This window comes from Suricata suricatta, chromosome 11 (assembly GCF_006229205.1).
Source record: "Suricata suricatta isolate VVHF042 chromosome 11, meerkat_22Aug2017_6uvM2_HiC, whole genome shotgun sequence".
Taxonomy (NCBI): domain Eukaryota; kingdom Metazoa; phylum Chordata; class Mammalia; order Carnivora; family Herpestidae; genus Suricata; species Suricata suricatta.
Genome location: NC_043710.1, coordinates 43,050,118 through 43,064,328, shown reverse-complemented (window position 1 = coordinate 43,064,328; position 14,211 = coordinate 43,050,118). Strand labels below are relative to the sequence as shown.

The window sequence follows — 14,211 nt, the reverse complement described above, 5'->3', positions numbered from 1 at the left end:
CCTTTCTAGAAAGATAGGAATCTCAGGGGAAAAAAAAAAAAAAACTCCTCTAGGCCTCTTAGCAGCAAAATGTTGGATTGTTTTGTAAATCAGACTTCCTCAAATTTCATTTTACATGACCTAAGATAAAAATTTTTCTGTGATATCTACATACACTGCTCATAAAAATAATGGAAAGGCAGCTTAAAGCATAGGATGGAGTAAGGAGGGGCAGGATAAGAGGAAATGATAGTTTGGGATTAAAATTTCTCTGTTATTTTTGCAGGAAGTTCCCTACACTGAGACCAGAGCTATCACTACTGCCATCTGCTGGTTAGAAAGAAAAACCATTCATATGCTACTTGCTACTATGGTTGTTGGGAAGTGGAGGTTTCTTAGGTTTTAGTAGGAATCTTGCAAGTTATATTCTGAACCAAATCTCCATAGACTCTGATGTAGCCAGTGCATACACAGGGAATTAATATAAGGCTGTAACAGATAAGAGGTATTATTTTCCCCCATCACTAAACATAAGGCAATTTAATTTGGCAAACATGGCAGATGACCAGTTGTAATCTCATACTGTTTACAGTTGAAGCTACTTAAAAAACAAAAACCCAATATGCCAGCAGGTGAAACAATTTTATTTCACAGTTGTCTTTAAAACCACAAAGACGCTATGTTCTTCATATAAAAACATTAGTACAGATAACTACACTTTCTAGAAAATGATTATATAGACCCTCTCAAAGAAAAATGCATACCATCATATGGTTTCAGAGAAGTGGCTTGGGAAAAACACACCTGGACTGATTCTTAAAACATACCATAAGACCCCCCTGCATCTCTTGGTTCAAAGTATAGATTATTGTCATCAGTATGTGCTCCTGAATTCTTACATATTTGATAATACACATATAGACTGGTTTATGGCTTAATGTTCCATTGGTTCATCAGCCTTTTCTGCAGGTTCATCAGCAGGTTGAGCAGGCTATAAGGGGAAGAAAAAACAAAATAGGTTAAAAAAAATCACTTGACCAATATATACTTCTTATCACACATAATACAGTATGAAAGAATTTATGAGAAAAAGGGGTTAGGAAACATTTTGGATATTCAATTTTAGTTCATTGCCCTGTTAAAATTTCTAAACAAAGGGTTTTTTTTTTTTAACAGACATAATTTTATAGGTCTCAAAACCTAAGCATTGTTGAACAATTCCAGCATTTTACTGTATTTTGACTTGCTTAGGAATAAAGGTCTTCCTTTTATTATCACTACTAGCATTAGAATATAATCAGTACATTTTAGACATTCTCTTCCTCTTTAGCAATAATAAACAGAGTGAAGACATGATCAAACCAACCAGCTGTGTGGAACTCACGGCATTCTCCCCAACAGCACTGGTTCTTACCAACAAGTTTATATATAATGCAAACCTTGCTCCTCCAAATAGTACCAACAATATCCTCTCCAAGATGAAAAAAATTCACACTGTAGAAAAATGTGTCTCTCCAGGATACTTTATTTTCAATTATACAACTATCAAAGAAGTAGCTACAAATAGCCAATGTGTATTCTAAATTTCCAACAAAAAAGACCAACATTTCCTGATCATTTTCTCAATATTTGTGAAGAGCCAACTTAGTTTGCAAAGGGTCCCCAGTGAACTTTCCCTCAGTCCTCACTGCTATAGACTCACGGCCAGCCCTGTGACTTGCTTTAATCAATAGAATGTGCAAAAATGATGCTGTGCCACTCCTGAGCCTCAGCGTTTTAGAATGTCTGGTAGCTTCCACTATGGAGCTTTTGAACTTTTGCAAGCTGAGCTGCTATCCTGCTGAAGAAACCCGGGGAAGAGAGGATGAGAGGACATAGCCATCCAAGCAGAGGTCTCAGCCTTCTAACTCTCCCTCTAGGATATACCAAGAGAGTCTGAATAAAGACATGAGGGGAAACGTGGGTGGCTCCCTCAGTTAAGTGTCCAACTCTTCATTTTGGCTCAGGTCATGATCTCATGGTTCATGAGATTGAGTCCTGGGTCAGGCTCTGCTCTGACAGTGTGGAGCCTACTTGGGAGTCTCTCCTTCTCTCTCTCTCTGCCCCTTCCCCACTTGTATGCTCGCTCTCTCTCAAAATAAATAAATAAGCATTAAAAAAAAGGGGGGAGGGTGCCTAGGTGGCTGAGATGGAGAAGCATCCAACTTTCGCTCGGGTCATGATCTTGTGGTTCGTGGGTTCCAGCCCCATATGGGGCTCTGTGCCGACGGCTCAGAGCTTGGAGCCTGCTTCAGATTCTTGTCTCCCTCTCTGTGTCTGCCCCTTTCTCACGTGCACTCTGTCCCTCTCAAAAATAAATATTAAAAAAAAAAAAAAAGATGTGAGTAGAGCCATCTTGGATGTCCCAGCCCCACTCTTTCAACTGACTGCAACATAAGAGGCCCTAAATAAGACCAGCAAAAGAATTATTTAGCCAGTCAACCCAGAAAATTGTGAAAAATAGCCAACAGATAACCCATTTTTGCTTATGGAGATCACTGCTCCCTCAGTATTTCAGTTCTAAGTTCTCCTACCACCATGTGAATTATGAGCCTAACTGAATAATTAAGGACAAAAATGGCAGGTGTACACAGTTGTGGAACAGCAGCTTATGACAGAACTAAAGTCCCTAGTGTTCTGATGAGTCACATACCTGTGCCTTTCTTTGTGGTCTTTCTTCAAGACCTTCCAGGAACGGAGATACATCATCATCATCATAAATCGTAAACTCCAAGTCTTTACCAACAATTCCAATGGAAACATTCTGAGTGGGGGGGGGAGTAAAAATTAAAAATCAAGAGAATTTAGGTTAGAAAATGTTTATGGTTAAATGTTGGGTGAAAAAAAGCAGAGTAAAAGTTTATATAGCCCTTAAATAAGACTTGAAAAACAAGTGTAGAGAAAAAAGGAAGAAAACTGTAGACTCTTGTAACTTGCAGATTTCACATTTTGTTAATCATGAGTAACCCCAAAGGTCTATGCCACCAAGAAATTTGCAAGTTGGCTAATAATGAGAATGTGCTGCAGACCAGTGTAATGAAGCAAGCCACTTAGCTAGGCAGTAAGCCCAACTCCTAAGAAATAATCAGGTTTGTTTCTTGTTTAAGTTAAGAGATGATGGTTCTTAACAAGGAAAGAGATTAAGTATTGGGTTCTAAAGTGTTGAAGTTGGTAGACTCCTGGAACTAAGTTCTATGTGTTAAAATTAAAGACCAATTCTTAAAATGCTCAGTGAATGCTATTCAGTGTAAAATTAAAATTTCAGTGAAAATTTGAGGTATAAGGATATATAAGCCTTCTCTCAATGATTTCACTGAATCATTCTCTATGATTCAGTAAAAATATGAAATCAGAAACCCAGATACCTGAGCAAACTTTTCAAAATTGTAAACGTCAACAGTTAACTATAAACCCAAAATTTAAAAGATAGTTATCTTGAAGTGATAGCATTATGGGTACTTTAAATAAATAAGAATAATTTAGTGTATATATTCCTGACTTCTTTGGAAAAAATATTTTTATGATAGGAAAAATTATTTTAAAGATTATCAGGCTATAAATTCTTCACATACATATTAATAATAATCCAATCACTATAACAAAATGCATGTATAAAATGCTGACTAATATCACTCTGGTTAATGACTGTTAACCACAAGGAGACCCTCAGTGGTTCTTGCATTGTACTATATGGGTCCTTAGATCATTCAATCTCTTCTCCCGGACATCTTTCTAACACTTTGCATTCTCATTTCACTGAGAAAACAGAAACAATTAAAAGAGAATGTTCACAAGCTCCCATGGTATCTATTGTTTTTTGTATCTATATCCCTAGATTCTCTCCCCTGCTGTTAGTGTTAATGAATAATCCAATTTCCTTATATCTATATCCTTTCACTTATGTACTATTTAAGGACATAGCAGTTTTCCTGGTATTTCTAACCAGAAAATCTGGTCTAGCAGTTTTTCCTCATATTTCTCCTACATAAATGTTTCCCTTTACAGTGGATTATTCTTATAACCATGGACCAAACATGCTATAATTTCTCCCATCTTAATGAAAGAAACCCAAACAAAAAAACTTCCCTACATTCTCTTCCAGCCACCATCCATTTCTCTGACCCGGCAAAAAAGTCTCCATGGAGCTGCCTCCAATTTCTCTTTGCCCATTCTCTACTGATTCATCCCTTTCAGGCTTTTGGCTCACCATTCCAGTGAAACTGTCTAGTCAAGTCCTCCATGACATCACTGCTAATCGAATGGTTAATTCTCACTCCACATCTTGCTTGACATATTAGCAATTTTTTGTTCTCTCCTCCTTGAAGTAGTTTCTTCATTTGTTTTCAGTACTATCTCACTTTCCAAGTTTTCCTCCCATCTCCCTGGTCATCTTTCTTAGTCCCTTTTTAATGATACTTACCTTCGAAACTCTAAAGGTTAAGAGTCCTCTGGCCCAGACCTCAAACCTCTTGTGAAACTATGATTCCTTTAGCAGTGTCATCCAATCCAGTCTCAAAATGCCATTTCTACATAAAGACTCCAAAATTGTAAGTATAGACTAGACCATTCTCCACCAAACTTCAGTGGAGACACATTTGATAAACACTTTTTTTTTTTAAGCAAGCTCTACATCCAACATGGGGCTTTAACTCACAACCCTGATATCAAGGGTCACACACTCCGCTGACTGGCCAGCCAGGGCCCCAATAACTGCTTATTCTATATCACCAATGGACACTAGGCATTTCAAGTTTTATTAAGTCCTAAGCTAACTGCCTTCCTGATCTCCCACAATTCCTATCCCAAAACCTGTCCTTTCCACTGTGTTATCTATCTCAGTAAACCTAAATCTCTCTTTACTCTATCAGGCCCAAAATTTTGAAAACAACATTTTTTGTTGTTGTTTTCACACACTCACAACCAATTTGTTAGCAAACGTCTTTAGCTCTAATTTCAAAACCTACCCCAAATTGAACCACTGACCCTCCTCTCCAACCCCACTGCTCTGTTTTAATTCACCAATCTCTCCTCTGCATTACTTTAACAGCTTTAAAACTATTTGCACCCATGTTGCCCACTACAGTCTGTTCTCAAAATGGCAACCAGAATGATTCCTCTAAAACCTAAATCAAATCATGGTATTCTTCCGTTCAAACTCTAACAGCCCACTCAGAATAAAATCCAAAGTACCTACAATGGTTTATACATGACCTGGACTATATTATCTGACTTCTTTCTTCTCTTCCTTCCTCTTGATCATTGACTCCAACACTACTGGTCGCCTTGCCTCAATTACACGGAATGTTCTGGACTCAAGGCCTCTATACTTGAATTCCCTGGGTTAATCTTGCTCTAGATGTCTAAATGGCTCATTCACTCATCTCCTTTAGATATTTTCCTCAAACTTCACTTTCTCAGTGAGGCCACCCTTGACCACCCTATTTTAAATTTTCCTCACCAACACCTCCTTCCTATACCCAGAGGGTCATTCTTTCTCCTTTTAACCTGCTCTATTTTTTTTTTCCTGTGGCATTTATCACCTTCTAATATATTATATAATTTACTTATGGGTATATTTTTTTTCTCCCCCAACTTGGATAGTATGTTCCATGAAGGCCAAGATGCTTGCTGTGCTTATATTCTCAATGCCCAGGGCCTGTGCGTGGTAGGTGCTCAATACATATTATTTGTCAACTGAGTTAATAATACAAGTATTCTGACCTGCTGAAGAAATGAAGAACATTCTACATAAGACTTACTGGCCTTATTGCTTTACACCAAAAAGAAATGTTTAAAAAACACTGCAAAATCAGATGACTTTCATGAATAACTTAAAGAGGAAGAATGAACCAAGGCAACCACCTACCAAACTGAACAACTGTTAAGCATACACTCCTCTATTACTTATACTTATGAAATAAATGATTGGCCTGTAATGTTAAAATCTCAAGATGATTATCTACCTTTGTAGTTAGGTCCTGTTCTGCAGGAAGTGTCTCTCGTAAGGCACGCAGTCCATGTTTAACCAGTTCATTCAAATTACCTATATAATAAATTAACAATTATTTCTTAATTTCATCTTCATATGAGGCTGCTTTTATTTATCAGGTCTACAGTCTGTTACTATGGTTGTAGTCACATAATAAATGTATCAAAATAAAAGCCAAAATTTTAATGTTTAGGCAAATAATCTTCTAATAATAATAAATAACATAGCTATTATTTTACTTAATGGAAGAACACATGATTTTTGTTACTAAATTTCACCTTTTTTATCCTAAATTAAATGAGAATCCTGACTCACAAATGCTACACCTCAAAGTTTTGTAGAATGTATTCTATGGAATTTATTTGCTCTTTATAAAAAGTCTCCAACATTTCTATGTGGCCAGTATTAACCCAATACCAAAACTAGACAAAGATATCACAAGAAAATAAAACTATAGATCAATTATCCTTATGAATACCGACACAAAAAAATGCAACAAAATATCAGTAAAATGAATCCAGCAACAATAATGTTTATATAAACATTTCTATATATAGTTTGTAAATCATGACCAAGAGGGATTTGTCCTAGGAAGGCAAAGCTGGTTTAACACTCAAAAGTCCAATAATGCAATACATAACAATAGAACAAAGGGTAAACCATCACACAGGCACCTGACGGGATGTCCAAAAAACATGTCTTAAAGTCCAAGACCACTACAAGCAAAGCACTTGAAAACCTGCCCCACAATCACATCTTACATCAACACTTTACCCTTCTTTCCCATAGGTACCCTAATTTTTTGTCTATGGACTACTTATACAGAAACGTCTGTGTGGCTAAAAATAAGAACAGAATCATAGAAAACGAAAAGCTGTTAACAGAACTTATAATTGGTAACCAGTACCGTGGTTCTCGCCTCTGGCTGGGGCACACTTCAGATCAACTGAATCAAGACTCTTCTTCAAGGCTGAGGACCTTTGTATTTTGTTACTTGTATTTTGAAAAAGTTCTACTAGTGATTAAAACTACTATGATGGCCAGATGCGGTAATAGTATGTATGACATGAATAATAAACACTTTTGGGCTTATATAAAACAAAACAAAACAAACAAAAACCTCTTTCTGTAAGGTGTTAGTTTTCTTCATTTAGGACACTGTTTATTCACTAACTAAAGACTAGAGGGACAAAACAAAAATCACTTACACTCCATAAACTCAGACATATGTCTCTCCAAGTAAGTACGAGCTGATTGAGAACGTGCTCCAATGGACATAGCTCTACAGTCAAAATAGTTAGCAGAGGGACAGGTCTGGAAAACGTGAGGGCCCATATCCTACAAAGAGAAAAAAAAAAAGAAATATATACACATATACATATATATACAAACATTATATACATGTATGTGCACACACACATCATTTTGACTTCGAGCTAAAAATTAGAAAATTTCTACTCAGTTTTGAAAAATCATCAAAATAGAACAATATCCCATGAACTTACATCATAACCAGCAATAAGCAGTCCAACACCATATGGTCTCCGGCCATATCGCTGCGTTGGTATCTGGGTCTCTTAAACTAGTTAAAGAAACTGTTCTAACAAGGAATAACATACTATCTTTATTTTCAAATTAAACATTAACAAAGAGCTTTGGTTTTTTAATTGCTGCATAATCCATAACAGCAAAAAGAATATTAAAAAAATATCTCTTCAGTCTCATATTAAAAAATGTTGGGAGAAGGTGCCTGGGTGGCTCAGTCGATTGAACGTCCAACTTTGGCTCAGGTCATCATCTCAGGGTCTGTGAGTTTTGAGCCCCGCGTCAGGCTCTGTGCTGACAGCTTGGAGCCTGGAACCTGTTTCAGATTCTGTGTCCCCCTCTCTCTCTGCCCCTTCCCAACTTGCACTTTCTCTCTCAAAAATAAACATGAAAAAAAATTTTTTTTTTACAATATGTTGGGACTATCTACCAAATCTAAGAGTGAGTGCTAGCAAAATGCTCTCCTCTCATGTAGAGACCCTCATCTGTTTTGGATAATGGGTCAAGAATTTGAGGGGACATCTAGAACCACCAATAAAAACTTTAAAAATATCCTCCAAAAATGATACTTTAGTAGTTTTCCTGAAATTGGACTTCTCTGTGTCTGGAACAGGGCTGATGAAAGGGCAGCCCAATCCCTGACTTAGAACACATTTTTTCCATGGTAAAACCTCCCACAATTCTAAATTTTAAACATTCTATTATTAAAAAGTAACTAACCTTAAACTTTTCAGAATCTTATCTATCCTATGCATTATACTCCCAATAACTAACATAAGGATTAAGTATCAAAATTCTTTAAAGTTCACATCCTTAAATGCTAACATAAAAAGGATACTGCTTCCAATTAGAGATACAAGACGAGACACAGGAAGAGGTCTGTCAAATACAAATCTGGAATCCAAACACTCCTGGCGCATAAAATTACTAAAAGAAAAAGAAGAAAAATCAGTTATTTCAAATCAGAGTGGTTTCAATCTAAATAAAGTAGTCTGATTTCTTTTTGCTTTCTTCACATGATTACATCCATATAGGGAAATCAGAAAGACATGCCACATGGATGCATTTTTATACTAAACTCTGGGGCCACATGAGGTTTTGTTAAAAAAAAAAAAAAAGGACTAAACTTGGTCTCTGAGTAGTTTAGAGTAGAGAAGACTGAGCAAGAGAAAAAGAGCAAGCTCTCTTTTCTTATCCTTTCCCACTGTCAACAAGATTGTCTTAATTCCAGGTCTCACACCAGCAAGAAGAGTAACTACTTGTTCTTCTTGAAAGCTGATTGAAATTTCCCCAATAGAGCAAACTCAAGAAATAGAATCCATACCAGGACATTGCTACGTGTTCCTGCCAATATTGCTCCTATCCATAAGCAGCACTTTAGAGGAGACACAGAACACTAGACTGTGGAGTCTCACTGTTAAACGTAACAAGACTCAAGCAGATGTAACATTGGGAAAAGGGAATTCATGCCTAAGTATTAAAGACAACAGGATAAACAGGGAAATGGATATGCACCTTTCTTTCCATGTTGCTTTGTCCCGCTTATGTGTATGTCACATCTGATAATCAAATGCTGTCTGCAGGAACTATTTGTTTAGTACTTTAAGTTAATTTCCCAAGGCTATCTAAACTGTATTGCCCAATATGGCAGGCACTGATTACACACGACCATTAAGCACTTAAAAAGTGGCCAGCCTGAACACTATTTTGTGTATGTATTCCACTTTGTATTGGAAGTGGAAAATACACTTGAAACTTCCAAGACTCAGGACAAAAAACAGTGCAAAATAGCTCATTAATGAAGTTTTTATATTGATTATACATTTACATGGAAGTATTTTAGATAGATTGGGTTAAATAAAATGTCTGACCATGCAACATATTTTACATTTTCAAGAGCTCTCAGAAACCAATAATGCAGTCACTATCCTGCCAACAACCTAGAGAGCAGGGGGGCTTGCTGGATAACTTGAAAATCTTCAACAGTAGCATTACTCTTTGCCTTTTGTGTGTATATCCTTTCTTCTCTAATTAAATCACAGGCTTAAGAGATTAGTTTTGGCTCACAACCTTTGACGTCCCAACACACACATTCATATGTTACCAGAAAGGCACTGTGTTAAGTGTTCTACATGTTAGGCTATTCAACAATAGCCTTGAAAATCAAAATACTAGGAGAGCTAATGGCTTAAATAACTAGCCTCATCTCAAATACGAAGTGGTTTCAAAGCCCCAGCTCTTCACTTATACGTCTCTCAACTAGAAATGATCTCTCTCTCCTGTGGACTCACAGAAATCTACCTGTTCCTCTCCACTTTCTACCTTGTATTACAGATACACGCCTAGATTTTAAGGTCCTAGAAGATAAGATGTATGTCTGACTCACAGATACAGAATGAGTGTCCAGTATTGAGCTTCACAAAAAATAAATGTCTAATAAATACTGGCAGCTTCAAGAAAGCAAGGGTAGTTCCACCAATCCTTAGAAACCAGACAAAAATGTCAAGCTCATCTTAGACATAACATTGTCTCAAACAATATACACTGAGTTAACAAGTATCGTATTTTTACTGACTTCTCAAAAGCTTTAATCTTAACATGGCTAATTCTAGTAGTTACTATCACAGGGATCAAGAAATGGAATACTTAGTAACTGAGCCCAAATCCACTAAGGTATTCACAATCTGAACTTCTGAACTCTTGCCAGACAACTTCCTAAAACATCATATCTGCATGAATCCAAAGGGCTGTTTCTTTTGCTTTCCATGATCATACTCACCATAACAGTCTAGCATCAGCAGTGAGTCCCGCAATTGAGATACCAATATGGTTGTCAACATGGAGAATTTTTTTCTGATGAGCTGCAAGCTCTGACTGTGCTCTCTAAACAGAGACATTACAGAACATAAACACATTTACAATCTCATTACCGCTGCAGTGAAACTTTTATTTGACAGTTTCATTTTCTACACGAGGAAGATTTATTTACCACTGTACTTACCTTCAGTGCAACCAGCACTGCATGGGTTTTTGATTTCAGACCAACTGTGGCTGAACCTTGTTTAACAGCTTCCATTGCATATTCAATTTGATGAATCCTGCCCTAAAGAGGAAACAGCAACATATCTTATAGTCATCTTGTAAGATCCTTTCATATATTTAAAATTGATTTAGTGGTCCCACATCTCAGGAGAGTATAGTTAAATCTCAAATGATTTTTCTTTTAAATTAGGAAACTTACTTTAATGATAAATTTAGATTCTAGGAATGTTTAAAATGATTATATTCCATTTTGTCACAGCTTACAATTTCAGGAGTTTCCAAAGCCACTTCACAGATATAGTATAAAACATTTTTACTATAAAACATTTTTACTGGGGCCCGTAGGTGGCTCAGTAGGTTGATTAAACTCCCAATGATCTCGCAGTTTGCTGGTTCGAGACCCGTGTCAGGTGCTGTGCTGACAGCTCAGAGCTTGGAGCCTGCTTCGGATTCTGTGTCTCCCTTCCTCTCTGCCTCTCCCCCTGCTTACGCTCTCTCTCTTCCTCTCAAAAAATAAACATAAAATAAATAAGTAAATAAATAAATAAACCCACATACAACATTTTTACCTGAGGGCTCCAAACAGTGACATCATTGTCATACTGGTTGCGAAACTGAAAGTAAAAGAAAAAAGGCCTATTAACTTAAGAACATTACAAATTCCAATTTTTAACAAGCTCTATCATTAAAAAATGTTCTCCCATCTGTTTCCATTCAACATTAACACCTGCTGTTAATATAAACTCATTGGAAGATTACTGCTATCCTCAGTTGCAAGCAAATTCTAAATTTACAATGAGCTAGAAAGGAGGAGCGGATCTAGATAGGACCCATCTTTCCAAATTCCTATTCTACCACTGTCTGTAGCATTCCCTTTGGGTTCCATTCCCAAAGTTCATAGTGTCAACTTTCCTTCCCATCTCTGCTTAAGCTCTTCCTTTATACTGGGCCCTAATAAATGGTCAAAAGCGCTCTTTTTCCTTAACCTAGCTCAAATGTCTAAGTCTTCTCTATTTTTCTTCCAAAATTCCAACACATAGTCCTATCAGTTCTTTATCTACACTCCCTTTCTACTCTATGATAAGGGACGTGTCAGATTTATCTTTGAACCCTTACTGCACTTAGTAACTTATAAACTTACTCGTACTTATAAACATTCATACTGAAAAATAAACACAAGAATGTCCTCAGGAAGTTAGATGTTAACACAAACAGTCACAGTGTCAGAACCATTACTGTTTTAATAAGGGTACTGAAACAAGTCTATCAGGGCAATATTGGGGAAATAATGCGGGGGCGGGGGTGAGTAAGTTGAGTGCTGGAATGGTAGACGTGAAACTGGAAGCCCCGAGCCCTAGGCTGTGACGGTGATAACACCACTTCTCTCAGGCTCGGTTGATTCACCCGTAAAACGAGGTGACTGGACAAAGCGAATGAAAAGAACGCTTTCTGATCGAGCTATAGTGAAAAATCAGACGGACCCACAGGAAAATGGACGCTGTCCTGGAACCCAAACCCAAGCCGCCAAGTCAAGTCCCTATTTCCTCCTCTCCTACACAGAGCACGAGGAGCCATCCTGAACCGCTCTGAACTCCGCTGAAGGCACCTGAGGGACGAACCCAGCTAGTTGACCGAGGAGGTAGTCTCCCAAGCCCGGCAGAAAGCGAAACAAGCCCGGGAAAAAGGCCGCACTGACTACCCATCGCCCCAATCCCCGCCAGGCCGGAGATGCTGAATCACTGCTGGAACCCTCCCGTCGGTCGAGGTTCCCATATTCCGTGGCTCCAGCCGCTCTGAGGATGATCCAAGGGGAGGCTCGCCAACCCCCAGTCGGCGGATCTTTGCCCCAACCCTGTATGAGCTCGGAATCCAACGCACCATGATTCCGGCGTGGGTCTGGCAGCGGCCTCCAGCAGAGGTGCGGATCCAGGAACTCAGCCGAAGCTACCGCTCGGCGATCTACAGACAAGTCTTCGCGGTTTTGACGGCGGCGGCGCAGGGCAAGGCAATCTATCCCAGAGATATCGATAGGATCCCAGCCCTCTCCCACCCTCAAACTCTCAGACCCACCTAGTAGGCGGGGCCTCGGGAGAAGGCGGGGTTGAGATTGGCGGGAAATCTTGGGCGGGGAGAGCCCGCGGTGGCTGAGAGCTGCGGGGCGGCCACTACAAAGTCGCCCTTCTCGGGTCCTCAGTGGTTATTACCTGTGTGTTGCAGATTCCCTCCAGTTTCTCACCCGCTCGGCCGATACACCTGGAATCGTTCGAGACGACGCCTGCGACTCCAGGTGATCCAATGTGCCGCTCCACATCTCTCATTCAGGGTCCACAGAGATTTGGGGTGTCGTGTGACTGGGAGAAGAGCGAGGCTGTAAGGCCACCGAATAGTGGTTCGTTTGTTTGTGTCAACCACATTCTTCGTTAAGTACCTTATGTACACGCATTTCTTTCTACTTTGGAATCCTTTTCTCCCTTCCCTGAGAAATCATTTTTCAAGGCTCTGTTGCCATTGATCATGCTTTATTATCATTATTGGTTTCCCCTGCAAGACTTTGCACTCCATGAGGGCACTAATGACTTTCTATGGTCTCAAAATCAAGCACGATGCTTGTTTTTCTATATTTTGTTCTAATTTTTTAATCAGTAGATTAGACCACTGAGAAAAACTGGACATTTTCTTCTGAAACACGTCTTTTCTCTGTTGAGAACTTTTGGTAAATCCCCAAAGAGTTTAGCACAGCTCTGCAAACACCTCCCCGTTTAACACCTACCCTGTACTAATGATAGTGTATTTTCTTTATAAAGTAGGAAAGCTAAGTACCTAGACTCAAGCAAGGTCCACACTGAAAGTTTGGTCCTTAATGATCTAAGCTTTGCAGATGAAGTAACAGACTCAGATCACTTCTGCGGTTTGCTCAAGTTCAGAGCAATTTAGGATCACAGTCTTTTTAAACCTTTCGCTTTTATATTTTGGTCTTTTTTTTTCTCTGTTAAACACTTTTCAGGTTAAATATGACTCCCTAGTATTCTGCATTATGAACATATGATTTTTATTTACCCAAATCCCTGTTGTTTAATATTTAGGTTCCCCCCTACTCACCAACTCACTTATGACCTGCTTGATACATATTTTTGCTTATGTACACCAATATTTCTTTCTTTAGAATAAATTCCTAAAAATGGAATTGCAGAGTCAACTGGAATAGATTTTTCCAAAGCTTTAAATAAAAAGTTGTAAGCTGCCATCCAGAAATGTTTTATCAGTTTGCACTCTGCACAACAGTAGGAAACCTTCCTGGGGGTCTAGATGTCAGGAGTCGATGCCTTCCACAATAGTATTTGAGGGTGCCCTCCTCCTTAAAGTCAGCAATACTGATTGCTGTCATTTAAAAAATACATATTATTTTTTAAATGTTTATTTATTTTTGAGAGATAGCACACGTGTGAGCAGGGAAGGGGCAGAGGGTGGGGAAGGACAGTGGATTTGAAGCAGGATCTGTGCTGACACCAGAGAGCTGGGCTCAAACTCACAAATGAACCGTGATATCATGACCTGAGCCAAAGTTGGACACTTAACCAACTGAGCCGCCCAGGGAGCCCTAGTTGTTGTTATTTAAA

The 14,211-nt window shown here is 38.5% G+C and overlaps 1 protein-coding gene across 1 annotated transcript; it reads right to left on the bottom strand.

Annotated features, from left to right (window-relative positions):
* Nucleotides 1-602: 602 nt before the first annotated feature.
* PSMA1 (proteasome subunit alpha 1) lies at nt 603-12,576 on the bottom strand. The gene is made up of 10 exons (XM_029914985.1): nt 12,473-12,576; nt 11,164-11,208; nt 10,554-10,655; nt 10,332-10,435; nt 8,391-8,479; nt 7,513-7,583; nt 7,216-7,345; nt 5,982-6,061; nt 2,672-2,782; nt 603-970 (listed from the first exon to the last, which is right to left on the bottom strand). The coding sequence occupies exons 1-10, from the start codon at nt 12,473-12,475 to the stop codon at nt 914-916; spliced, it is 792 nt and encodes a 263-aa protein (XP_029770845.1). The 5' UTR covers nt 12,476-12,576; the 3' UTR covers nt 603-913.
* Nucleotides 12,577-14,211: the final 1,635 nt, after the last annotated feature.

Bases quoted from the DNA above. Each gene is read 5' to 3' on its own strand.
- PSMA1 (XM_029914985.1), bottom strand. The intron at 8,480-10,331 runs GTGAGTATGATC...TTTTTCTTTTAG, and splicing joins GCTGATGCTAGACTGTTATG to TAATTTTATGCGCCAGGAGT. The intron at 7,346-7,512 runs GTAAGTTCATGG...TTCTCTTTGTAG, and splicing joins TGCTTATTGCTGGTTATGAT to GATATGGGCCCTCACGTTTT.